Below are 26,474 nucleotides of genomic sequence, written 5' to 3' on the forward strand. Positions count from 1 at the left end.
AAAGGCCACTGTCAACCTGGGTCCCCAGGTCCCTGATAACCTCTTCTGTGCTTAGTGGATTGCCACCTATATGGTAGCTTGGGGTTACCTTGTTTTTCCCGAAGGGTATGACTATACATTTTTGGCGTTTAACTTCAGGCCATGGCTCTGGCACCAGCTATCTGTTTCCGTGAGTCCCTTCTGAAGGATATCCGTGTCCGATGCACTTTCCACTATGGCGCCCAGTTTGCAGTCATCTGCAAACTTTGTCAGCCAAAGTCCTCCCATGTTGGCCTGTACTTCTGAGAAGTAGATGCCAAACAATAGGGGCCAAGGACCGAGCCCTGTGGGACACCACTTGTGACCGGCTTGGAGTCTGACACAGCGCCAGCAACTCTAACCCTGTGGGTTCTGTCCTTAAGCCAGTTTGCAACCCATCTTGTGACATATGGGTTTACATTTAAGCTGGTAAGTTTTTCTACAATACCCGAGTGGGGTATTGTGTCGAAAGCCTTTGCAAGGTCAAGGTAGGCTGTATGGACTGCCTTTCCTCATCAATGGCCTTGGTGACTATTTCAAGAAGTCCACCAAGTTCAAAAGGCATGATCTTCCTTGACAAAGCCAAACTGGGTCGGGTCCAATGTCTGCAGGTCCCCTATATCTTTGTTTATGAGCTCCATTATGATCCTCTCCATAGCTTTGCAGACTAGACTTGTTAAGCTTATGGGGCGGTAATTACCAGGGTCCATAGAGGCGCCACCTTTGTGGAGTGGGACCACAGTTGCCGGACGCCACTCCTTGGGCACGATCCTGTGGTAAGGCTGAGATTAAACAGCTGCCTTATGTGCGGGTTTAATTCCTCATTTAGCTCGTGCACACAGCCGGGACACCATCCGGTCCCATTGATGCTGTGTTTTTAGCTTTAGAGAGAGCAGCTTTCACCTGCGCATTTGAGATGTCCGGGAGGCTACACTCGGCTGGGATAGTTATCTCTCCTTTAGGGGAGAGGGGGTGAAGTTTGCACTGAACCTGTCTGCCAGTATGTTGGCAATGTCTGTGGGTTCAGTGATTTTTGTATCATTTTGGACTAATTCTGAGCATATCTGTGAGTTTCCACCCAGGTTCCTAACATAGCTGAAAAAGGCCTTATGATTGTCCTTTGAATCCATGGCAATTTTTCTCTCAAAATTGGCCTTAGTTGATTTTATGAGTGCTCGTATTTTTTTACTAATAATGATCAGGGTGACTTCTTTTATGGATTTTTTTCTATCATGTTATAGCCTTCTCCCCTTTTTTTTAAGTTTGTTAATGGCTGGGGGCCCCCCGACCGGGCGGTTGCCCCTTGTGGGAAGAGGCCTTGGTTTTTTTTGGGATTGCCTGATCCATGCAGTCCTGGAGGTGTTCATAGAAGGCATTTGTAAGGGCTTCCAGAGCTTGGGTTGTGGTTTCCTCTGACTCAGGGCCTTGAAGGATACCACACCAGTCTTGAGTAGTGTGAAGTTTGCTTTAGCGAAGTTCTTCACTTTGGTCTTTTTTGTTTGGGGTGGGTTGGCTTATCCGTGTAAAAAATATATGACGTACATATATCAAGAGCTCCTCACAAAATCTAAATACATCTGCAGTTAATGCATAAATAAATAAGCTAGCTCTGTAAACAAACATAAAAAAGAACTGCTTTGTGTGTACAAGAGAACACTTCTCCCCAAAGAAGAGCTCCAGAAAGACAGTAAATCAGGTGCTTACTGCTGTAACTAATTTATCTGGTGCTACTGTTATAGAATTCAGTTTTGTTTCCTGTCCGTATAACTGTCAAGTGCCATCTCAATTTGTTGTCTTTTCCTGACTACTTTCACTTCCATGCAGTGTATTACACCATTATTACTAAACATCTACATCAGATCAAACCATACTCAGCAGAGCAGTCAAATAGTCTTCCTTTTAGCTATCTTCAACTGAGTGCAGACCCTGATTTTAGACCATGACAGATATTCTGAACTGTAGCCTGAATGGACAAAAGTGTCCCGCAGCTGTAGATAATTGCTGGTATACTAGCATGAAAGGGGATCTGGATGTCAGCTCACAAATGACAAAGCCATTGTTTTACTAAAAGGCAGAAATCTGCTGGAAAGATCTGTGTATAAATTGAAGCCTTTCTTTTTGTACACATATAACATTGTATCTCACACACTACATGGTTTGCAGTATCACCTTTGGGTTAACACCACCATAGTTAGAAAAACTAAGCTTGTTATACAAAGTCTTAACAAAAGAAGACTTATAGCTGCATTATAGCTTCAGCATTTTGAATGATTTGACACATTATTCTGAAGAAGTCCTTGACTGGTAAGGATGAAAACAATCTGATTTTGTAAATAAAAGCTTGTTTGTTTCATCTTTGTTTGAATTCCTACTTGGATTAACAGATGAGCACTGCACACTACATTATTCACCACTTCTTCAGTTTATTTGCAGCATGTTTGGTGACTGTTGAACCCCTTTCATTCGTTTATTTGTAAAGGTTTGACACTGTCAATCATATCATCTTATTTAAAAGATATTCAGCTAGGGTATTCAATCATCAGAACTATTTTGATTTCATAATTGTTTGACAAGAAATAAACTGTTAGCTTACTAAATATGTTGTTGAGGTTCAGTCATTTAGTTGAGAAAGACTCTTCATGACTTCACCGACTTTAATTTATTAGGCCTATGTGTCAAAAACTGTTTCTTTTAGTTCTTGAAAATTCATTTTCATTGCTTTAGTAACGCAGTCTATCCATCTTATCCTCTTTCTCCCCTTCGTTCTTTTGTCTTTGATCTTTCCCATCAGTTCCTCTGGGGAACCCTGTCTTCCCATTATGTGTCCAAAGCAATATTTTACTGTCAGGCTTTCCAGTGAACAGTCTGTGTCTATTTCCTTAAGTGTTAACTGAATTGATCTTGCAGACCATGGAATTCTCAAAAGTTTTCTCTAGCACCGCAATTCAAAAGCATCAATTTTCTGGCACATAGCCTTACTTATAATCCAACTCTCACAGCCATATGTTATTATTAGAATAAACATAACTTTGAATATATATATATATATATATATATATATATATATATATATATATATATACCTTTGATCACAGTGTAATGGCTTTGCTCTTTGAAATCTTATCCAGGTCTGCCATAGCTTTGCTTCGAAAAACAAGTGCCTTTAAATTTCATGTCTGCAATCACCATCTGCAGAGATCTTTTAAACTATCAAAACAAAATCTGTCATAGACTCCAGATCTTTTCCAGTTGTTTTCAACAAACGTATAGTACTAGACAACATAATCATCTAGTACTTTTATCTTTTGTTGATCAACAAGCTAGGTTTTACACTTCTTATTTTCACCTTCATCAACAGGCTTGTTATCCCTTTGTCAGTTTCAGTCATCAGAGTGGTATCTGCTTGCTTGACATGGTTGATGTCAATGACAGTGCCATCTAACCCAGCCTTTTGCATGATATATTCAATGTTTCAATTGAATAAATTGGGGGACAGTATACAGCCTTATTGTATTCCTTCTCTAATCCTGAAGCAGTCAGTTGTGTCATATTCAGTTCTGTTTCTTTTTTGTTCTGCATATAGATTCCTCAGAAGGCAAATAATGTGATCTGGTATCTCCATTTCTCTACAAACTTGCCATAGTTTGTTATGGCCAATACAGAAAAAGGCTTTAAAGTAGTTAGTAAAGCAGAATAGATTTTTTTCCTTGAACTCCCTTCCTTTCTCCCGTATCCAATAGTCATTACCAATTTGATTATTTGTACCTCTAGCACTTCTAAAACTATCTTGCACGTCTGGCATTTCTTGGTCCATATATAGCTGGAGTCTAGTTTGCAAGATCCTGAGCATTACCTTCACTAACGTCTAATGTTACTAACAATACCTTCTTTCTAATGCTAAGACAACTGCCAAAGGCTATCTCTTTACTTACCTTATTCATTAATATCATGCATGCCCATGGTATTCAAAGCTGATCCAGTATACATGTGGATCAGCCTTGTTCCTTTCAGGCCCAAGGTTAAGGTCTAGCCACCTCGCAGCATAAACATTGGCTGTAGGTGATTTGTTCACACTGACTAATGTTGATGTGACATCATAACCCCATGAAAAATGAGAAAGAGGGATGATGATAAAAACGTGCAATCAGATCTTCAAGAATCCCTTTAGAAAGCTCCAACTGTAGCTACAGTACCTTGACCAGCTTCTAAAGTCTACCAAAACCAAAGGTATGAAATGTGTTAACTTCTGGGACTTGTTTTCATCATCATCTACTCAGTACCTCTGCTATACATTACAACAAAACTAAAGCTATGTCTGACTTAAATGTCTGAGCATTTCCACAGATAACTTTCTTCCTTTTTAGCATGTACTGCGCTACTGCGTGATTACAGGTTATACTAGCTAAATGTTTTTCCTAACAGGCAAGTTCAGGAAAAAGGATTGCCACCACCTTCTACATTGTCTGTTTGTTGTTTGGAGACAGTGTACTCACTGACATTCCTTCATAAGTTATAGATAAGCTTATAGACACCTGTAGGAATATAGCCCAAATTTCAGCAAATAGACAATTTTAAATGGACCACTATCTCAGCCTTGACAACATTGGCTAGACTGAACTAAAGGTATGTCAAGTGTTTCTGACAATAAACATATGGGAAGTGTCATGCTATTCAATTAAGCTTAGCATTTATTTTTCAGAAATGCAGACTGGAATAATTTGTGTGAATGTAGTAAGTACTAGGCAGAAGTGTAAGGCATTTTTACCTGTGACCACTCTAAGACTTTGACCTTAATCAATTTTCATTCAATCCTGGGATTCATTTTGGGCCATAAATATAATTCCACGGGGTTATTCAAAACTTCAAATTTTAGGGTGGCCACGGTGGTGCAGTGGTTAGCATTGCCCCCTCACAGCAAGAGGTTCTCCAGTTCAATCCTCGGCTGGGGTGCCTTCTGTACAGAGTCTTCATGTCCTCCCTGTGGTCTCATGGGTTTCCGCCTGGTGCTCCGATTCATCCCAAAGACATGCTGTAGGTGAATTGGACACTCTAAATTGGCCCGAGGTGTGAGTGTGTGTGTGTGTGCCTTCTGTGGAAGGTTGGGCGCCGGGCTGGCAACTCGACACTGTAAAACTCCACTGCCAATCATGAGCAGACAGGTGATCCGCTGTGGTGATCCCTAACCGGGAAAAGCCAGAAGAAGAAGAATTCAAAACTTTGACTTTTAATGCTTTTGCCAAAAGTGTGCTCATTATTTTTTCTGGATTTTTTTTTCTTTGTATCTAGTGCAAACAAGTCAGATATAAATCTCAGTTGTCATAGCAATGTATTTCTGCTTGAGAAAAGAGTACCATTATCCAAGGAGTAATGTAGTATGTAAACAAGAAGCATGACTAACCTCTCAGTTTCCACATCACTTCTTCAAAGTCTGTACAACCCTCTTTATTTGGCCGTTAAAAGAAATATGAAAAGAAGTAACAGTTACCTGGTGAATTTCCCCTTCAAAATAGTTTGCAAATTCCACATTTGTGGAAAAATGCATTATCCAGTCCTAGGCTTTATGTATTACCTTATTTGCTAAAACATTCCTTTATTTTTACAATGCCCATCTATCAAAACTTAAAACGTTATTTTCAAAGACTAGGTAACCCCATTCCATGTGCAGTCAAGACCCTTGTTTGTAAAGCCATGATTCATTCAGTGGTGATTTATTGTTTGATTAATGCTACGTTTCTTTACTTCATTTTCCAACTCATGATCCTTGCCATTCAAAATGAGTTGTGGTTTGACTTAAGTCTTTCTTTCTTGATGCTCCAGGATGTGTTTGTTGCAATATTTTACACAGTATACAAGGAACGTTTGAAGGAACTATGACTGCAGAGTCCCACAATTCATAACCATCTGTGAGACTTAGCTCTACTCTTCAAGAATTGTGTGGAACACATCTTGACTGATTACTGGCCAACCATTCAGTGTATCAATTTTTGATAAGATTTCATCTCTAACAGTCCATTGTTTATCTTTCCAGTATGAACATTGTCTGTGACTGTGCATCAGCACTTGCTTAGATATATCAAAGTCTGTTTTTTTTCTGAAATAGTTCGCCTATTCAATACATCAGTATCAGCAGGACACATGATTGGTCTATAGGCAGTATACTCATGTGCTCTAACATAGTGTTAAGAGATTTCCTTTCATTTAATAGTTTACAAGACTTTTTTGCAATCTGCATATGTGGGTATAAACTGAACCCTACAAATTTTGTGAAATATTTGGATTCCAGTAATTATGGCTAGTCCCTCGTTGTATAGTGTTAAGTTTTTTTTCCATAGCAGGTTATAGTATACAAGATATAAAACTAAATGACATTTCACTATGATCAGGCATTCTGTATGAAAATGCAGCTCTAAGGAGAAGCATGACAGAAGAAAGTAGGATGCAAAGAGGTTATTGATAAGAACCTGTTATAAAATTGAAGTAAAGCTGAATTTGCTTTCAGCTAACTAACATTTCTAGGAAAAAGAGTGGCCATGATGGCTTTTACTTTGATCTCTATAGAACATACACTATAAGTACTACTATCTACTGCATGTTCCAAATATTGTTCTTCTATTTAAAAAGTCCATTTGTTTCTGTTAAGATGCATTTCCCAATTTTTCATTGCTTCCTGAAATTCCTGTTGTGTGTCCCAGCAATGGATATAAGCCAGATAAATTACGGTTTTCTAGAGTCCTTTGAAATATAGTGGGTATAAAAGGCAACCCAAAAGTGAAAAAAATTATGTATAAATATTCCTTTTGAGTATTTATAGTCAGATATTTCGTAGGTTATTTATTAGGAATCGTACCTTGATACAAATGACGCGTATGTAATTTTGAAAACATAATATAACATTTCCTGGGTGCAGTGTGTTTAATTGTACATTTAATTAGGAAGATTTTTTTGTCAAGCTGCTGGTTCATTGCAGGATGCCAGCATTTGTTTTGAAGGATCACTATGCAGTGAAGAGTAGGATTTTGCCCTTTCCCCATTATTTTTCAGTCTTAGAGTTGGTATATATAATTAGCATGGGATGTGAGGTGTGGGTATTGCCCCTTCATAAGGCATTTTTCTTAATTTTGGGGGGGGTTATTTGAGTTGTAACCATTTGGGTCAATGTAGTGCATAGCAATTTAGTGATAGGCATTGTAGTGAAATATAATCAGTTTTCTTCACATTGTTTCAGTGCAAGCATTGCAGAGTCAGTTCATTTTGAAAAGAATGTTTAGGACATCTCAACAGTGACCAGACAAGTCATAGAAAGGTGAAAGAGAAAATCTCAAATCCCAGATGTTTGCATTGATATATTGATTGTGTGGTCTCAGAGCTAAGTATTTTTAAAAAGGGGGAAGCTAGTAAAGGTACCCCCATACTGAAGTATAAAGGCTTTGTCTCTGTTGAAAAAGATGTATTTCCCAATTGTCCTTTCAGTTTTCCATGCATTTCATGATTCCTGTTGCATATTCCCATATAGAACCCATTCTAAAAATATTACAAGTGTTATTTTTTTTCAGTTACCCATTTTTTCTCCTGCAGTGACACACACTAATTGCATAAGGAAGCAAGCTGGGTATGAAGGACCTATTTCTGGCATCTCCTGGAGCATGAATAGTAGCTGTTGTCTCTTTCTCAAAATACCATTTATTTTTGTAAACACAGCATCATTTCTGGTTGAAGGAGCATAAGATCTTCAATATAGCTCAGTCCAGGAACCATTAAAACCCAGCCAGCTCCCACTGTCCAGGAGAGTAGCACAAGATAGAGCTAGTAGGATTTAGTGGCAACCCTTCCATTTAAAGGAGGCAAGGGTTTCACTCTGTTTAATGTGAAGTGTATTCTAGATATGGGCTAAGCATTGGGAGACGAATTTATCATGCCAGCTTGTCCTGCTTGTTTGTTGGGGGAGATTTAAATCCTTAGTATGGGTGCTTATGGTTCTGTTAATTGTGTTAATAGGAAATCAAGGAGGCAGGGTCCTTCATGGCCCTAAATGGTAAACATAAATCACCGTGGAGGAGTTTATAAGGCATGAGAAAGGGATGGGGATTCAAGTCCGTTTTGCTAAGTAAGGTATTTAAGTCTGTGATCTTTTTAATTAGGACATTTGTGGTCTTTCAATTTGTGTAGTGTTTTTAACAAATGCATGACAAATGGGGCATTGTATTCACTAGCTGGTCTGATAATGGATGAGTAGTGAAGGATAATAACTTTTTCTCTAGATGAGACACCTTTATGTTGTAGGTGAAACAGATAGAAAGATGCTCTTATGGCTGTTGTGATGTGATGTTCAAAGGACATGGACTGGTTAATGAAAGTACCAAGATTTATAAAGACTGGATCAACTTAGAGAAGGGTGCTGTATAAGCGAAAGATTGTTGAAAAGCTTTTTTTCCATATTTAATAATGCTGCATTTTTCCCATTTAGTTTAAGCCTGTTTTCTTCAGAACAGTTATTTGCAATATCTGCAGCAAGCTGCAGAGAAGTACTATCAGAAGCTCAGTGGACAACAACTTGTAGTTTGCAGTATCTTCAAATTTAGTAAACCATAAACTGCTTTATATTTGATACTACTAATTAGGTATCTGGGATTATTACTGGGGCTAACACATGGACATAGTATCTTTAGCTTTGAGAGGGTCATTATAACTTGATTCATAATAGTCATTTGAGGTGGTTTGTGACTCAGGGATTTAAGATATTTGCATGACTATTGCTGGTGTGCAGTTAGCACTAAAATTATATAATGTTATATTGACACTATCCTCTGGGTCACAGTTGGTATTGTCATTGTAAATTAGCTGAGAACACTGTTATGTGTTGTTTCTTAATTTCTTGTTATAGCTGAAAAATGTCTTGTAATTATTTGTGAGTTATTCTGCTACTTTCAATTCTTGTGTCACTTTGACCTTCCCAATGATCATTTTTAGCTTTTTAGTGATTTCCTGAATGGTGACCTTTATATTAGGTAATGGCAATTTCTCTTTGTTTCTTAAAGTTTGCTTATGTAGTAGACAACATAAGTATAATTTCTTCTCATGTTATTTCCTCTTAGCAAACCTAATCTGGTATTTTAAACTTTTATCAAATTAAGCATTATTTTTGTATAAGTTGCTATCACATTAGCAATTTCCAGTATATTTTAGGTTCTCCCAATAATTTTTCAGCTCATTATCAGTTAGTTGCAACTATCTTACTTCTCTGAGTTTAATTTCACTTAATATACTGGCAATTTTCCCTGTATCAGTCTTGGAGGTCACAGACTTCCCACACAGTTTCATTTCCTCTGGGAAGGGGTTATACTTTTGAGTATTCACACTGTGCACACTGTGTAAATGAACTATTTACTCTGCATTCCTACTACTACTTTCTACAGCATGTACATGCTGTAAGTTGTCATATTACAAGTTCTTTTGTGTCTTTCAGCATGTTGTAATGTTTCATTCTGTTTCTATGAGCTGTCACTAAGATGCCCTATTCTGCAGTAATTGTGGTGTTTTTCTTGCTTTACCATCAGTAGTCATGTGCTCTTTCCTAGTGCACTAGTAACATGGTTTAGCTTTGTTGCCTTCCTTATATTCAGGCACATATCCTGTAGAACTCAGTTCTATACACTGCTATATGCCACTTCAGTCTATCTTATCAATACATTTAGTACCTGTTCTGTTTACTGCTCCTAATGTTAAAGCAGCATTTAGAAATTTTAGATTAGCTTATGACAACACAATCATTAGTACGATACATGATAAGCATTTATTTTACGTGTATTTTATTTCTTTCCATAACTACAGTCCTGGGGTGATTTTCTCAACTCAGCTGCATGCTCAGTGACAGATTCAGTAGACCTTTCAGTGCACTTAGGAATTAATTTCTGACAAGTTTACAAGTTGCAAGTGGGTTTTCTTCCCTGGGTTTCTCCAGGATTCAGATTTCTCATTAGACTATAGTTTGTAGATCCAACAAAACTTAGAAGAATATCCGTATACCCATCTTCAGTCTCACTCAGATTGGCTACGAAAACAGTTCTAGGATTTCACGATATTCTTTATCCATCAGTACTTTCATGTGAAATGCAAAGTGCCAACAGTTCCAATTGTTTGGTTTTTTTTATATCTTTCTCTTGGTGTTTCATATAAATAGCTTTACCACATAAAAAGATAACTTCACCCAAAAATTAAAGCAAAGCAAGATTTCATCATACCTCGAGTTTCTGTTTAGCACTATTGCCTTTTTATCAGCTTAGAACTGGGGAAAATCAGCATATTTGGAGTTTTTATGCAGTACTGAAACAGCTGCTTTAATTTTAAGTGGTCAAAATAATTTTTATTGTGCCATACAAAAAATGCCTAACTGAGTCTGTTATGCTTATGTGATTTTGTTTTACGAGAAGGCCATGTTTCCCCTGTACAGCATCTGTCCCTATTATATGATATTGTTAGATCATTGTCTGTTTTGTTCATAGAATTACTGTTCTCATTCTAGACATTTCTCCTTTACTTGAATGTCATTGGAGTGTCGTCCTACCTTTCTGTATGGCCTAAAGTAGTTTATTAGTATCAACGTTATCCATTTTAAAAGTTCCGGTGTAAAGACCTGCTAAATTACTTATTCTTGTTAAACTTAATTTGTTTAATCTGTATCATCTTGCCTTTTATGCTGCTGTGGGTAACAATCTGTGAGTGACAATTTACAGTTAAAAATTTAGCAATGTTTCCACATATTCGTCAACTGCTGATCACTTTTGAAAATAATGGCTCTGGTCTTTTATTGTTGTTAAAGCTATAACTGTCAAATTTAACTTCTGTCCCCCTCCTCTGTTCACTGACTTCCAGAATAACCATGTGAGGTAGCAGGTGCTGCAAAACATATTAAAGCAAAGAATAACATGAGACAGACGGCCACAACTGCACACACGCAGAGACTGGCAACCCATGTACATTCAAGAAGCAGTTACAGGCATGTACGTTGTTTCTTTATGCAATTGTGCTGTTATAGTAAAGGAAATGAAAAGTACTTTGTGATGAAAGAAACGTGATCTTTTGCCACCGCAGCTAAATTCACCCTATATGATCAGTTAATTTAATATTACTGTCCCTGCTATCAAGTAAGGTAGAAACAAAAAGCATACATCTCACAACAGATGTCTGAATATCCCAACAAGAAAGTCCCTGGCACAACACAGGATGTCTGTAAACCTTCCTTTAGCAAGAAATGATATGAGATATGTAGATTTCCTTTAAAACTAATGGTTCACCACACTAACACAGGAATGTGCAATGCCATATGGGGTTTTAATATTGCAGTCAAGCCAAGAGGCCAGATTCTACTAGCTAAGTAATTCTTTTCCCTTATACAGGTTTAGGATAAGCGGATAGTCTGGCTATGTTTTTATTATCAAGTATTAAGTGACAGAAATCTTCTTTTCAAATATCTTTTCATAAGCTATCAAAATTTGCAAATAAAGGAATTGACAATTTTTAAGTTCTTTCATAGCTCCAAGTACATTTTAAATATCTTACATGCCCAAAGAGACTAACAGTGTTCATTTACATTCTAGAAAGCAAAAATAAAAATGACTGGGTTTATGGAAAAACTGCATTCTGCTGCCTTCTGTATTTAAATATAGCTCAGTTGTCATCATGTTTCATCACCGTCTTATTATGTTGGAATATGTAACACTTTACACTGTTTGCCAAAGACACACTGCTCTGATGTATAGATTATGTTGTTTGTTCTGAATAGCTAGACAATTTGTTTTACTTCTTTTTTGCACATATTTCTTTAGACCTTGTTTAAACTTTGTTATATTGTACATCTACTGTTTCCTTGAAGCTTTTCTCCCTGGGCCTCAGCATTATATGCAGTCAGACTTTCCTAGTAAACAAAAGCAAATAAATACATTTTAAGAAGCTAAAATTGCAAAGATTATACACCTAAATCATCCAAGTGCTTACTTTAAAGACTGATTTCAGAATCAGAGAAATTAAAGACAGTTGTTCATTCTGTAATTTAAGAAATAATATGATATTTCATTATATGTATCTGCATTATCATTTATTGGTACTTAAAAGTCTATAAACTTGTCCTTGTTTTATCAGTCCCAGTCCTTTTACCCTGATAAAAAATATTGGGAAATGTAATAAAATTGCTTGTTTTGACAACAGTGGGCTGACTGCATTTTATTTTCATAACGTGCCTTAGCCTCACTTCCTTTATAGCTCCCATTTCATAGTTAGTCTGTATAAGCTGACAGCATATGTGTTTTTTCCTTTGTGCAGAGAGCACTAGAACTGAACTTTCAGAATGGAAATGACTGCTCTGTCTGGTACATGGTATCCATGAACCAGGTACTTTATTCTAAGTCATTGTGCTGGATTCAGAAAACTTTGCCTCATTATGCTAAGCAAATTTGCCATGAATGGCCATGCACAGGGTGTGTACAATTCCAAAAAACCAAACTACATGACCTGACAAGGCCAGATAATGTGGTTGACTCTGCTATTTACTGATGACTGCATAATGAGGTGCTGTGTATTATAATGAGTCAAAGCCAGATGGTGGAGTATTTCAAAAGCATTAAATACCATGCAATGGTGTTACAAAGGAGCTGCATTCATTGTATATTTGAACATGAGCATGTGCCTGTGTTCAGATGGCATAGATTGATTGTAGAATTAGGTTAGGGGTTGCCTCAGTCACAGTAAATGTGTGTCTGCAGGAGGCTGTCATTACAGCTGTTATGAAGATAAAAACTGCCTAAACCTACAGCGTAACTGATGTAGGTAGCAATAAGTAGAAATAACCTCAGTTACTCACAGCAGGTAAACAAAAATAAAAAAGTTTATTAAAGATGCGGTATTCACCGCTTCATCAGACATACACCCCCATAAAATCAGTATTATTTAAAGCATTTCAATTAATGACATCACAAATCAATTTGACTTATTAAAGACACAGTGCCATATACATACAGTTAAAATCCATTGCCTAAAAAATAAGATATTTCAGCTCAATTAGTGCTTCAAGGGTCTCTCTATCAGAAAGGGTTTTAAGGAAACTTTGGCATTCAGTCCCGGAGGTCTATCTGCCTGAAGTCTAATTATCCATTTTTGTTCTACCACTTCTGTTTTATTTTTAAAATCTCCACCCCTCTTACCCTCTTCTGAAACTTCTAACACAAAAAAAAAACTAAAACTATGATTCGAACCCTCTTTTTGAATATGTTGTGCATTGGTGTATTGACTATCTAAAGTGCACATACATTTGATGTTATCACCCATGCATCCTATAGTTTCCAGTAAGGGCTGGGTGACTGAACCTCTATCTATTTATGTGGAGAATAACTTGCACCCACTCCTAGATCAATGTGATACTATACTGAGGGATACTAAGGCATTTCTACAGAATTTATTTGTACGAACATGTGGTCCATAAACTAACTGTTGTTTTGTTACCATGGACATAGAGTCTTTATTTACTGTCACTCCCAATGGTTGGGGAATTTCAAATATCAAGAAATTTCTAAATAGTAAGAATTGGAGTGACAGAAATATATATCTTATCTTACTTGAATTGATTCTTGATAATAATGTTTTTACATTTAATAATGAATTTTATTTGCAGAGGGTTGGCGTGGCTATGGGCACACCATGTGTGAATAGCCAAGCCAAACTTTGCTTGTTTCAATGGGAAATGGACTATGTTTTATCTAAAAATGCATTCACTGAACATCTTAAATGGTACACACGCTTTGTGGATGATGTATTTTTGTTATGGGATGGTACTGTTGAACATCTAAATGAATTTATCTCATATTTGCTTACTACCACCAGGTTCCTCAAATTCACTTACAAATATTCCTATAGCGACATTGATTTTTTAGATGTGAACAATAGAAGTGGACTACATACTTTACAAACAGGTATCTACAGAAAGCCGGTTAGGAGAAATAATATCCTACATAATAGTAGTATGCACCCCCGACATGTAAAGAAAAATGTCCTTAAGGGACAGGTTTTCAGAATAATGAGGCTATACAATGATGATGCTAACTTGGAAAGGGCACTATCAGACCTAAAATGTGAATTCCTCAGTAGGGGTTATAAAGACACATAGATAGATAGCTATATTACAGAAGCCTGGAGAGAAAGGCAGAATAGGTGCAGGCCCTATTATGGGGAAGTTACTCCCTCAGAGTTAAATTTCAATAAAAGCAGAGTGGACCCTGGTGATATTAGAGTTACCTTCCCATACTCTAGTGACATCAGTAGAATATGTGACATTGTGAAGGCTAATTGTAATATTTTGAAAACTGTGAATGAACTTGAGGACGTGATAGGTGAAACACCGTCCTTTTCATTTAAGAACAATACATCCCTAAAGAGACATCTTTGTTATAATTTAAATAGGAACCAAGAAATATACTCAAAGGATTGGTACACATAAGTGTATAAATTGTAGTGCACGTAAATATATATATGTAGGGGAATCATTTCAACATCCTTCCCTGCACTTCAATATTGATTTTAATTTTATGCTGACTGCAGGACCAATAATGTATTTTATTTCAGCTTCTGTAAGATGTGTTATGCCTACTACATTGGTAAAACCAATTGTATGCTGAAAGATAGGATGCTAGAGCATTATAGGGATATACAAAATAATAAAGAAACTAGTGCTTTGGCTCAACATATTCAAAAAGAGGGTTTGAATCATAGTTTTAGTTTTTTTGTGTTAGAAGTTTTAGAAGAGGGTAAGAGGGGTGGAGATTTTAAAAATAAAACAGAAGTGGTAGAACAAAAATGGATAATTAGACTTCAGGCAAATAGACCTCTGGGACTGAATGCCAAAGTCTCCTTAAAACCCTTTCTGATAGAGAGACCCTTGAAGCACTAATTGAGCTGAAATATCTTATTTTTTAGACAATGGATTTTAACTGTATGTATATGGCACTGTGTCTTTAATAAGTCAAATTGATTTGTGATGTCATTAATTGAAATGCTTTAAATAATACTGATTTTATGGGGGTGTATGTCTGATGAAGCGGTGAATACCGTGAAAGCGCTAACATCTAAACTTTTTTATTTTCGTTTACCTGCTGTGATTAACTGAGGTTATTTCTCCTATTATTACAACTGTTATCCCTGTTGATGCTGGGTCATCTGACCACACAACATTTCATGGCTTCTTTGACATTGACATTGCTAATACCATGTTGCTAGAGACACCATCTAATAGATCATGGAAATGTATCAGCCTTGTCTGCAGTCACATGGGAGTTATGGAATGTCTGTCCCAATGGATACCAAGGCTATGTGTGGCTTTACATGTGTTAGCTACAAGGACCTTTCAGTAACCTACTGGAGACACTGTGATGATATCTCAGGCATCTGCTTAAATAATATGCCATTAATTTCTCAATGCTATGCTTCTGCATGTGGGAATCATATGTGGATCCCACTTAGCCATGAGGGAAGAGCTAATACCATGCAGGACTTCTATGATATAGTCCATCTTCCTGAAGTATGGGGGCCATAGACTGTACTGACATTGAAATAAAGGCCCCACATTGTGAATAGGGAATGAAGTATTTGAACCGCAAATGTTATAACTCCATCAACTACCAGGTGGTCTGTAATGCACAGAGTATTATCTACAGTGTGTTTGCAAGCCACCCAGACAGTTTTCATTACTCCCACTTATAACACACATGTGACCTGTATCAGCAGTTTGAAAGGAGTGACATCTGACAGGGGCATCTTGCTGGAGATGCCAAGATATGCCCTGGAACCCTCGTTTATGGCACCCATTAGAAATATATACAAAAAGCAGGCCAGGGGTACAGCCATGCACTATTGCAAAGTGGAAACATTACTGAGCATGTGTTTGGGATGCTGAAGCCACGCTTTCATTGTCTGGATTTATCCAGTGGTGCCTTGTAGTATGACTCTGCCACATGTGCCAAGTTACTGACTGTGTATGCAGTGTATGCAGTGTTACACAATACTATACTTAGGAAGCAGTTACAGAAGGGTGGGCTGTTACAGGACTAGGAGTTCCTAGCATAACAGGCAGCAGAAGCTGAGACAGACAAAGAGTCAGTGGAAGAACCACCAGCAGGGGATGATCATTCCAGATGGAGGTGGGCACAGTGTGCTGTGGCAGTAGCAACAAGGGGGAAGATTGCATGTAGCTTTGCAACATAACTGTACATGAGTTAAACAGTTATACTGCAGTAAAAATGATGTATGTAAAACCAATACCAGGCTGTGCATAAGACAAAGGCAACCCAAGTAAAAGTGTAGAAAGGGCAGAGTAGAGTTGTCATCATTTGCACAGGTGGAGAAGGGAGAATAGGCGTGTAGGTCTTTCACATGGAAGTATGTGAGTACTGAGGTTTACAAAAATAAAAAAAGTGCTTTTATGGGAAGTGTCAGAACCAGTACGGAAGGTTTTATGTCAAGAATTGCCAGTGTCAGAACACGAGTGTGATATGCCAGGGGCTGTGGTGGTGGTGTGAGTGTGTGACTGCAAGGAAGTTCAGGTCTTCTAACCTCAACCCTATTTCTTGATTTATCAAAGCCATTCGACACAACCACACCCCTATTTCTTGATTTATCAAAGGCGTTTGATGCAGTCGATCATCAAATACTCTTAACTAAAATCTCTTCCTATTGGCTATCACCCTCCTCACTTCTAAGCAGTGGAATGGCAGTTCAGCTCAGAGAGTTAGAATAATGAGTTTCATCTTGTAGTCTTGGGTTTGAGTCCCTTAGTTTTCACATGAAAACTATGAGACTCTGAGCAAGTCACTTAATGCTTACAAGGTTGTCACTGCAAAGGGAGCTGGGGGTTGGCATAATGGTTAAAGATTTTACCTCACAGACACATGGTGCAAGATTTGAGTCTTATCTTCAGAAACATGGCTAGGTTTATAAAGGCCCACTAGAGTCATTAACCCAGTAATGTCCTATGAACTAACATGATTTCTCCTCTTTCCTTCCTATATCTGTTGGTGTCCAACAAGGCTCCATACTAAGACCAGTACTCCACAATGCTCCATACTAGGGCCACTACTATTTAACTTATTTATCAACAAACTAAACACAGCAGCCAATGAGGCCACCATATTACAATATGCTGATATCTCTACTCTAATATGTGCTGCTGGAACACTTCCCATGCTCAAACACTCCCCCAGAAATCCTTCTCCTTCATAGAAACTTGTCTTGACAACTCACAACTTTTCTGCTCCACACCCTGTTATATGCTTTTCCTATCCTAACCAATCTCAAGTCCTCTCTATCTGCTAAACTAGAACAGTGCTACAGTAAAGTAGCCAAATGTGCAAACAACCAACCAACCAACAGTGTAGATCACATCATTGCCTCTCTCTAAAACAACTCAACTGGCTCAACCTCAATAATTTTCTGTTGTACTCACAACTGGTTACAACTTTCAGACTACTGCACAGCCCTGAAAAATTCCTATCTCTTCACTCTGTCATTCAACCTTACACTACTAAGTGACCTCTATGCTCCAGTGGCAAATCATTACTCCCCATGACTAAACCCAGCAACAATACAGGATACACCCTGTATTCATACTGCATTACTAATAACTGGAATATCATCCCACTCCACTTAAGTACAGTCTGCAACCTGAAAGACTTTAAATGCCAACTGAAGCAACACATGATAGATAAATGGCTCTGCACCTGCATGACCCCTGGTTAAAGCAACACCTGACAGATAAATAGCTCTGCACCTGCACCACCCCTGGTTAAATGGGTGCTAATATAGCTAGCTATATTTGTGCCATAACTCTGTGCTGTACAAAACTTGATGTACTGGTATAACAACTGCACCCTCTTCTGTCATCTCATTTCCTTTCTTTGGGCTGCTCTAATTCTTTATCTTATCTTCCTATGTCCTAGATTTTGAACAAGTCTTTGTAGTAACAAATATTTTTACATAAAACCTGGCAATCTATGTATACTGATATATATCTCAGCGTATTTAAAAAATATATGTACTGTTATTTTTAATCAAAAATGTTTTGTAAATGATGCTCAAGTCAAGGATGTCCGAATAATGGAACTGTTGCTCATGAATGAAACTAAATAAATGATAATACAGTGCAAATGATGCCCATGATGTCTGCATAATTGAATTTTTCACCCCGGGCCTCCTGTGAAAAAGGGCACTGCTCAATCGGACATTACCAGTAAACAAATCCCAATATGTAAATCAATACACACACAAACAAGATTCTGAAATTCATGACTGTTTGCTGGTTTGCCAATTCTATCATGTTTAACTACATCTTTATCAACTTAGAAATTCAATTTTTCAGTGGATTTGTATTTCTCTTCTCCCACCCACATTGTCACTGCCCTTTAGGCTCCATATTAAAATGTTGGCATTTGAAATGCCGAGTGACAAACAGAAAAAAAGACCAAAACTGCTGAAGAATGAATCTCGCACATCACTCTTCTAAATTAAACATCTTTTTTTGCAGGAGGAGAGGCCCCCCCATGCCCTTGAACTTGTGTAACAAACTCTGAGATCATCATACCTCAGAGAAAATGGAATGTTCTGGAAAATGGCCATCTCATTTCCTTCATATACGTAAATCCATTGTTTTGCCAATTCATTCTCTGTTTCAGGACACACTTTACTGGGTCCAGACGTTTCAAATGGTTACCATATCTTACATTCCTTTATTTTAATTTTTGTTTCTGTCTCTTTCTTCTAGTATTATATACAGCACCATAGCAGCCTACACCCATCCCTCTAGCAAGACCTGCCAGCCTCTACATGTGGTAGTAGCAGCAGCACTACCACCACCAGCGGAAACACACATTGCGTCTGGGTCCCAGCCTGCCATAGCTGTACTTGCACCACATGCATCAGGCAGCTCTGCACCAGAAGCTAATATAGTTGCACCCAACAGTAGCAGTTTGAGTGAAGGTGACTCAGAGATTGTGAGGGATATCATCTTTGACATGAGGTTGGATGCCTGCATTGGCTAAATGGAGAGCATGCTCCAGTGACTTATTGAGTTATGTCCCTGCCCTGCACTAACTCCATCATCTAAGCCAGGGCCCAGTGGTGGCAGTACCCAGGGTAACAAGTAATTTCCCACTGGATCTCTGCTTGCAGAGACTGCAGCTGTAAATACCCAATCCTATCACCAACCCAGTGATCCCCTCTCTTCTGTTTCCATGCCTACCTCTGTTGGTTATGCACTCTTAGCATCACAATTCTCTTCCCTCTTTTTGCCTGTCTTCTCCATTGTGTTGCCCCCACCCCTCCACCCTCAGTCATGTCCATCTTCCCCTGCCTTATCCTTTCCTATCTGTCTTATCTTACTGTTACTTCTCTTTCCGTAACCAGTTTTCAGTCACCTACTATGTGCTTAGCTGTCACCTTCAGTGTGATTGCTTCTGTGGCTTACCTTGTAAATGCAGTGTTTGGTAGAAAGTCACTGAATAGAGCAATGGGATTAAATCTCTTGAAGCCCATCTTTTTCTTTTCTGCTTTCACTTTGCAGATGTGTAATATTGACATGCTCTGTGCTTCCCAGACACATCAGTGTGACTGTTTCTATTGCTCACCTTTTTAAGGTAGTGTAATTGTATAGGGTTGATGGTTCAAATCCCCTCATGGCTGAGTAGGACTTTTTATTTTTCCATGACACTTACAGTATAGAATAGATCAAACACTGATGATGTCAGGACTGGTGTAGGTCAGTAACTCCTTTTCTGTACTCCATCTATCCTGTCAAAGCTTCACATTTTCTCAGGTCAAGTTCTTCAGATGGATATCTGTGTGTGTTTCATACTCCCTTCTCCATTGTATACTGCATTACTGATTTGATCATCCGCTCCCTTTGCAGTCTTCTGTCCATTTCTGTTTGTTTCTGTTGCCCTACTTTCACCTCTCTCCTCTAACCATGGGATACTTCCCTTACTTCCTTCCCAAAAACATTTCCCTGCATATCAGTAGCCCTGAGTTACAACCATAGACCAGCACCTTATCATTACCATTTGTGTGAGCAGTTTCATGCTGACTACCCTAGAGGCTCACAAATGGTAAATGTTTCCAACAGCTGCTTGTACTTTACTGTGGGCACAAGTTGGTCTAATGTGATCTTCCCGTGGGTCCCAGCTGCAACCGCAATGAACAGCTCATCATCACACTCACTGGCTGGGCCGCATGCATTGTTAATGAGCCTCTGGGCTCATTGCTCACATATTGTAAACAGTGCTGGCTTGGCTGTGATTATAGACATAGCATTTTTGAATCTCTGTGATTATATATTTTTTTGTCCTATTATCAAATCATTTTTATAAGGAATAAAGGATTAATAGACTAAATCAGATTTAAACTAAAGCTTGATGCCATATTTCAAGTCATTATGATTTTTGTCATATTTGCAAATCACTTTCAAGAGATATATAGGAGTAATAGAATATCTCTTATTTATAGTTTGTGGGGTTCTGGGGAGGAAAGCAGTCTGAAGTAATAAAGGGTGCAAGGTCTGTACAGTAGGCAGTAAGGTTTACCGTAGAACAGGTCTGTGCCATAAGACTGAATGTTCAAAAGACTGAAACCCAAAATAATGAAAACATTTCTAATGGGGGGCAAGCTCCTCTTTACCACCCATGTGAAGGGCTTCACCCCCCACACCCCACGCTGATTATATATATATATATATATATATATATATATATATATATATATATACCAATTCCAAGATTGCATAATATTTTCCATTTTCAATATTTTGAGTCTTTGATGTTTTGGTTTTCAGTCTTTGAACTTTCGATCTTATGATGTAGACCCCTGTAGAACGTATACAACTTATTATGTGATTGTAGTATGAAATGTGGGGGGGGCATGTCACAAGGCATATCAGGCAAGTACACACTTTGGAAAGTAGCAGTATAATCATAACGTGTCTTTTTTAAGCTTAACTTTGCAGTCCATGAAAAGAGGTCTCAGATGTTTGGAATTTCATCTCTGCTCTCTGGACCACATGGTTAGAAAATATGCCCCCCCCCTCCCTTGTTTTTGTAGTGCTTTGTCTTGTGACTGTAGTAATATATTATGAAGCACAGATTTCCTTCCATATTCTAAAGTTAAGGGACAAGACCCTCATCCATAACTCTCAACTGTCCCTAAGTTTGTAGAACATCTTTGATTTTGCCTCACGTTTTTGCCCTCTCCCTTGTTAAATATTTAATTTTCTGGTTAATCATTGAGAATTGCAATGAATGAATAATGCCAAGCATTTGAACTTAATGCATCTTGTTGTTCAGAAAATCCAAACTTGTTGTTCTATTAATGTTTAAGTGACTTAGAGTAATATTTAAAAGATTGACCCCTGCCCCAAATTATTTTAGGCTTTGTCTCGAATTCTTGAGAAAAGAAGTTGAGACTTGTGCCCACAGGTAGCAGTAATACTATCCCCATAGAAAACATTAAACTCTTACATAATAAATACAAAATTAAATAAATACTACTTCTAAGACTCTGTAAACAAAATTAATCTACCGGGAGTAACAATGAGGATTGATTGCTTAGTAAATTGTGAAGAAAATAATAATTAAATATAAAGTGCCATGTAAATTATAAAGAAAACTAAATATAAAGCACTGTTGGTGGAAGAGACGTATGTTTTGTTGGTTCAGAGCAGATGACCAGTAGAATGTTACAGATGAATTAATGGACAAACCAGTGGGGTTCACCAAAGCATGCATGGAATTTTGAAAGAAAGCCCAGATGAAACCATAATTCTTGTCTTCTAGTAAAAAATTAGTAGTAAGGTTTTATTCTATGTGGTAAATAAGTTAGGAAGGCTGTGATGTGCCCTTGCTTAAATGTAATATGCTATGAGACACTTTAGAAGTGCCAGAAATCTGTCAAGATATGCTGTTTGTTACCTTTGTTCAGTTTCTATTTCTGGTTTCTAACTAGCTCTTTTTTAGGTCAGACTCTAGTAAGATTCAAGAGGAAACATAAGTTTAACCTCTGGAGCCAATGTTTTGTCTCCAGTCTGTGGTAATGGAATACAGATGCTGAAAGCACTGTATTTAACACATGATTTTGCACTGCAGTGGGCTGCAGTTATTTCAGGGTATGCTATGTGACCATTTTTCACGACACTCTGGCTTATACATAAACAACGGTAAGCACAGAGTTGTTCTGTTTCCAGTTTTTAATGTCTGCTCTTTGGCCTCTTTGTCTGAACATCTCTTTTTATTTATAGTTCCCTGTTCATTAGAAACAGCTCTGTTTCTGTCCTCCTTTTATACACGTATAGCTTCTTTAACAAGTAACATGATCGCATCCGTCATGTAAAGTTTCAGGGATACTAATACCTTCTCAAGCACATGCTGCTGTTACGAATATAGAGCAACCTGAAACAGACTGCTACACCCTTAATGATGTAGATGGCAGGAGGCTTTGTTGATTCCAATGTTAATGGTACAACAGCTATCTGCACAGACCAGAATAAACCATTTTACAACAAGTCCTCTAATACTTTTATGATTTAAGGTACTCCAGGTCCTGAGGCATTTAAATGTCGCCATTACAAAGTAAAACAGAGCAATTTGGAGTGTTTAGGCTATCCAGTATTGTCAAACCCTACAGAATGCATCAGTGTGAAGGCAAGTTTTACTTGTTTTTAAGCCTAAACCTGAATCCTGTTTCTACTTCAGTTTAGATTGCAAAAATCAGCTCCCTATTGAAATGTCAGCACTCAAAATGCCAAGTGCCAAAAAGCTGGAGAAAAAAAAAGAAAGAAACTATAAGGAAAGAGCGAATCTCAAAGATTGCACTTCTCCTTTAAACTCTTTTTTGCAGGGGTGCTTGCCCCCCCACACACACCTCCAAACGTATTTATACCAACTCCAAGATCAAATACCTTGGAGAAAAGGGAATATTTCTGGAAATGGCCATCTCAGACGTAGTATATTTAAGTCCATTTTCTGGCCATTCAGTCTCTGTATTTTGGGACCCATTTTAGTGGGTATTAACATTTCAAATGGTTAACAAAGAAGGCAAACCCAAAAGGAAGGGACAGTCATTAGTAATGTCTCAACACAACAGTGGTAGGAAATGCAGTCACTATGCCCCTTGATTTTGTCAGAGTTTTAAACTGATAAAAACACATAAACAGCTAAATGAACAAGGAATGAGTAAATGTAAATGTTATTACTGCAGTTTCTTTTATTCACTAGTATTTATAGTTGTGCATGTCTGAGAAATTGAGTTGTATACCTTGATATGTGGGTGGTAAAAAACATTGCCTGAAATAACAAGGTGTCTCATTTAAACTTCTGTTTTGTTTTTCAGCTTGCAGTATATTTCTGTCCATTCCTCAGACACACTACAACATTTATAAGTAAGTTCTTACTGCCATAAAGCAGAAGTGTTGAAGTTGTTAATTTTTTTTATTATAAATGTAAACATTTTCTGTAATGTAGTTAGAAGGGAGTTCACACTTATAAGGTAAGTTATACGTCACTGTGAGCAATGCTGAGTTCTTTCGGCACTTTCATTTCATTCTGAGGTCTGAGAACCCCTGCTCCACTTTCACTTCTACCCCGACATTTGTTTCACAGAGTTCACCTTTCACAGGGTTAGGTAATGGTTTAGATGCTTGACATGGGATTCTAACTGGTTAGTGCAGTCATTGCAGTGTTGGAACATTTCCTGTGTTACTGTGTAGCTGATCACATGCTGTATAGGAGTACTTGTATAAGTGTGGAAAGTTATTCCACAGCAGGTAAAAGCCCATTTAGGAAGGCACTGGTCAGGAGCACATTAAATAAACTGAATAGCTTTCAGTAAAGACGGAAGTGATGAAATTAAAAGAAGTATAAGGCCACAGATTAGCTGCGGTGATAATGACAATGCAGGTACTGAAATGACTAGACAGTCACCTTGTAAGATAAAATGAGACTCAGTTTCTTAAGTCAGCAATTTAACTGAGATACATTGTAAGCATTGCCATCTGCCTTATTTCTTAAAGATTGCAAACAGGCTTTCTTCAGCTGTCCTGCAGAAAAAAACACTTGATGGTCAGTATGACGAGATTAACAGTTTTTCTAGTACCATCCAGGTGTGCACTGTTGCTTACTTTTGTACTGAAAGATTTTCTAAAAGCTCGTTTTTACTTTGCCTGCTGTAAACCAGTTGTTTCCTTCACAAGTGCCTGACGTTTTGAGCTGTTTTCGTTTATACTGAATACCAATGTATAAAAAAAAAAAAAAAAAAGAAAGTTAGACAAAAAAAAAAAGTGGCAATGATCAGTGAAAATAAGAGATGCTGGCGTCACTTCAGCTGTGCAGGTCTTTGTTACAGCTTTGAAATTATTTGCTGGACATCATTCAGAAAATGTTGCTATCATTATGCTTGCCTGGGTACTTTACTTTGTTTAACAGATTAAGGTTGGAAAGATTGGTCTTATTACAGCGTAATACTCTAGCCTTCCCCTTTATGCGTTATGGTGGAATTGGAAATACTTCTGTTAATCATAGGCTCCCATTTTACATATATGCTGCTTAATGTCAGAAGAAGACTGCTTCATTGCATATTACCTGTGCTTTTCCCATGCTGCACAGTTAATGTACTGTGCAGCTGCTACAGTTCATTTTTATGAGTACTGTTGAGTTGTGGTACCCCATAGGACTCATATATTTAAAATGAATTCCCCCTTAATATTGCAAGCTCTGTATATTAATTCTTGAGCTACCTACACTCCCTTCTGGGGATACAAAGGTTGGTGTGCAAGGAAGCCTTGGTATCTCCACATTAAAGGCCCAACAGACTCGATATGAATTTTGATTATTGTGGAATTTACATTCATTTAAATGATCATATTCTTTTTGTTTTGAATAAACAAGTTTGTAGATACTGCTAATCAAATGTGTGTTATATTTATGTATATGTGCGTGCGAGCATATGCGCATTTATGCTACTATGTAAGCATGTCATGTTCCTTAAAATTTATTGCATTCTGAGATCATAAATACAGATTTTACAGTGCAGTTTACCGCAGGCTTAATTTTATTGTTGATATGGTACAGACATCTGGCATGTATTAGTGTGTAACATTAAAAGGCCAGCCCTCTCCCCATTGGCATTCTTTTTTGAAAAGAACATAGACAGTTAGACTTAACCATGAATCTTCCAAGGGTTAATAATTAAAAGATATCTAGGGACTGGCATATATATACCAGTATTGTGAACTCATAGGTACTACTTGGTTACTAGTCTCTGTTACACAAAAACACCTGGTTATGAAGAGATAAAAATAAATAATTTTGGTGCCAAAGCCTGTCATGCATGTATACCAAAAGAAACATTGTCATGTATGCAACAGATACTTATTAGAGCTAATGTTGAGTGTTTATTTACATATGGGGGGTATATAAAGTGGGTTAACACAATGGTCAAGTTATTTCATCAAACAACAACTCATATGTAGGTCATTCCTAAAAACATATTTGTGTGTCATGGACTTGTGTGTTCATAAATACTGAATAGCTACTATAATATAAATTGGATTAAATAAGAATAATTACAATAATTAAAAATAAACAAAAAAAACTTGAGAAAACAGTATTTTCATATGATAAATACTTCCTCCTGTGCTATCTGTCATGCTTCTTTCATGCTACCTTCCACCTTTTTTTCTTTATGTCAATGTACTCTTCTCATACCAGAAGGAAGAACCTCCCATCCTTGTAACTCAGAAGGTCTTGTTCTTTAATTTGTCATTTTTCAGTCTGCATAGAAGGACTTATTTAAGCTTGCATGTGGAGGAGGCTTTTTCTGTCAAATTAACATTTTTATTTTATTTATTTCAGTGGAGGTTAAAACAAGGTTAAACATTTAAGCAACAATGCATACATTTCAGGTAAAAACTATTTTTTTTTTTTTTGAACAGTACAGTAATTTAGTCATTTGAAATAGCAGGGAAAGATAGTGATTTTTCATTTAGTCTGGAAGTTGTTAAGATGTAATAGAAGTTGGTTACCTGCTGAATTTGTAATTCTAGTTGTGGTGACTTGTATCTTTCGGCAGATCGCAACTGTTTCAAGTTTTTAGGTTACTGAGAGCTGGTGTTTTTGTTGGTTGATAAAGAATGTTATGTGTAATTAAGAGTTGTTGATAGATAAGCTTGTGATTGAGCTAAGGTGGTCCGTGCTTCTGGAGTAAGGAAGGGTTTTATTCTGTACAGTGAACCTATCTTTTATTTACTGCTTTTATAGTGTTATTGATATGACAATCATAGTTAAGATTATTATCAATAGTAACACCAAGCAGTTTGGTAGTAGAGTCTGGGGAGATAAGAGAATTGTCAGCTGCAGTAATAGTAAAATTTAGTTGAGGAGATTTGT

At 37.5% G+C, this 26,474-nt stretch overlaps 1 protein-coding gene across 1 annotated transcript in view; it reads left to right on the plus strand.

The window, feature by feature from the left end:
* Nucleotides 1-26,474, plus strand: part of LOC122798020 (ethanolaminephosphotransferase 1-like) — a 1,115,305-nt gene that overhangs the window by 651,677 nt on the left and 437,154 nt on the right. Inside the window, exon 7 of the mRNA XM_044066615.1 lies at nucleotides 23,422-23,470. Coding sequence (XP_043922550.1) covers nucleotides 23,422-23,470 — 49 coding nt within the window. The remainder of the gene's footprint in view (nucleotides 1-23,421; nucleotides 23,471-26,474) is intronic.

Source organism: Protopterus annectens, chromosome 3.part1 (genome assembly GCF_019279795.1).
Source record: "Protopterus annectens isolate FY-2018-M chromosome 3.part1, PAN1.0, whole genome shotgun sequence".
Taxonomy (NCBI): Eukaryota; Metazoa; Chordata; order Ceratodontiformes; family Protopteridae; genus Protopterus; species Protopterus annectens.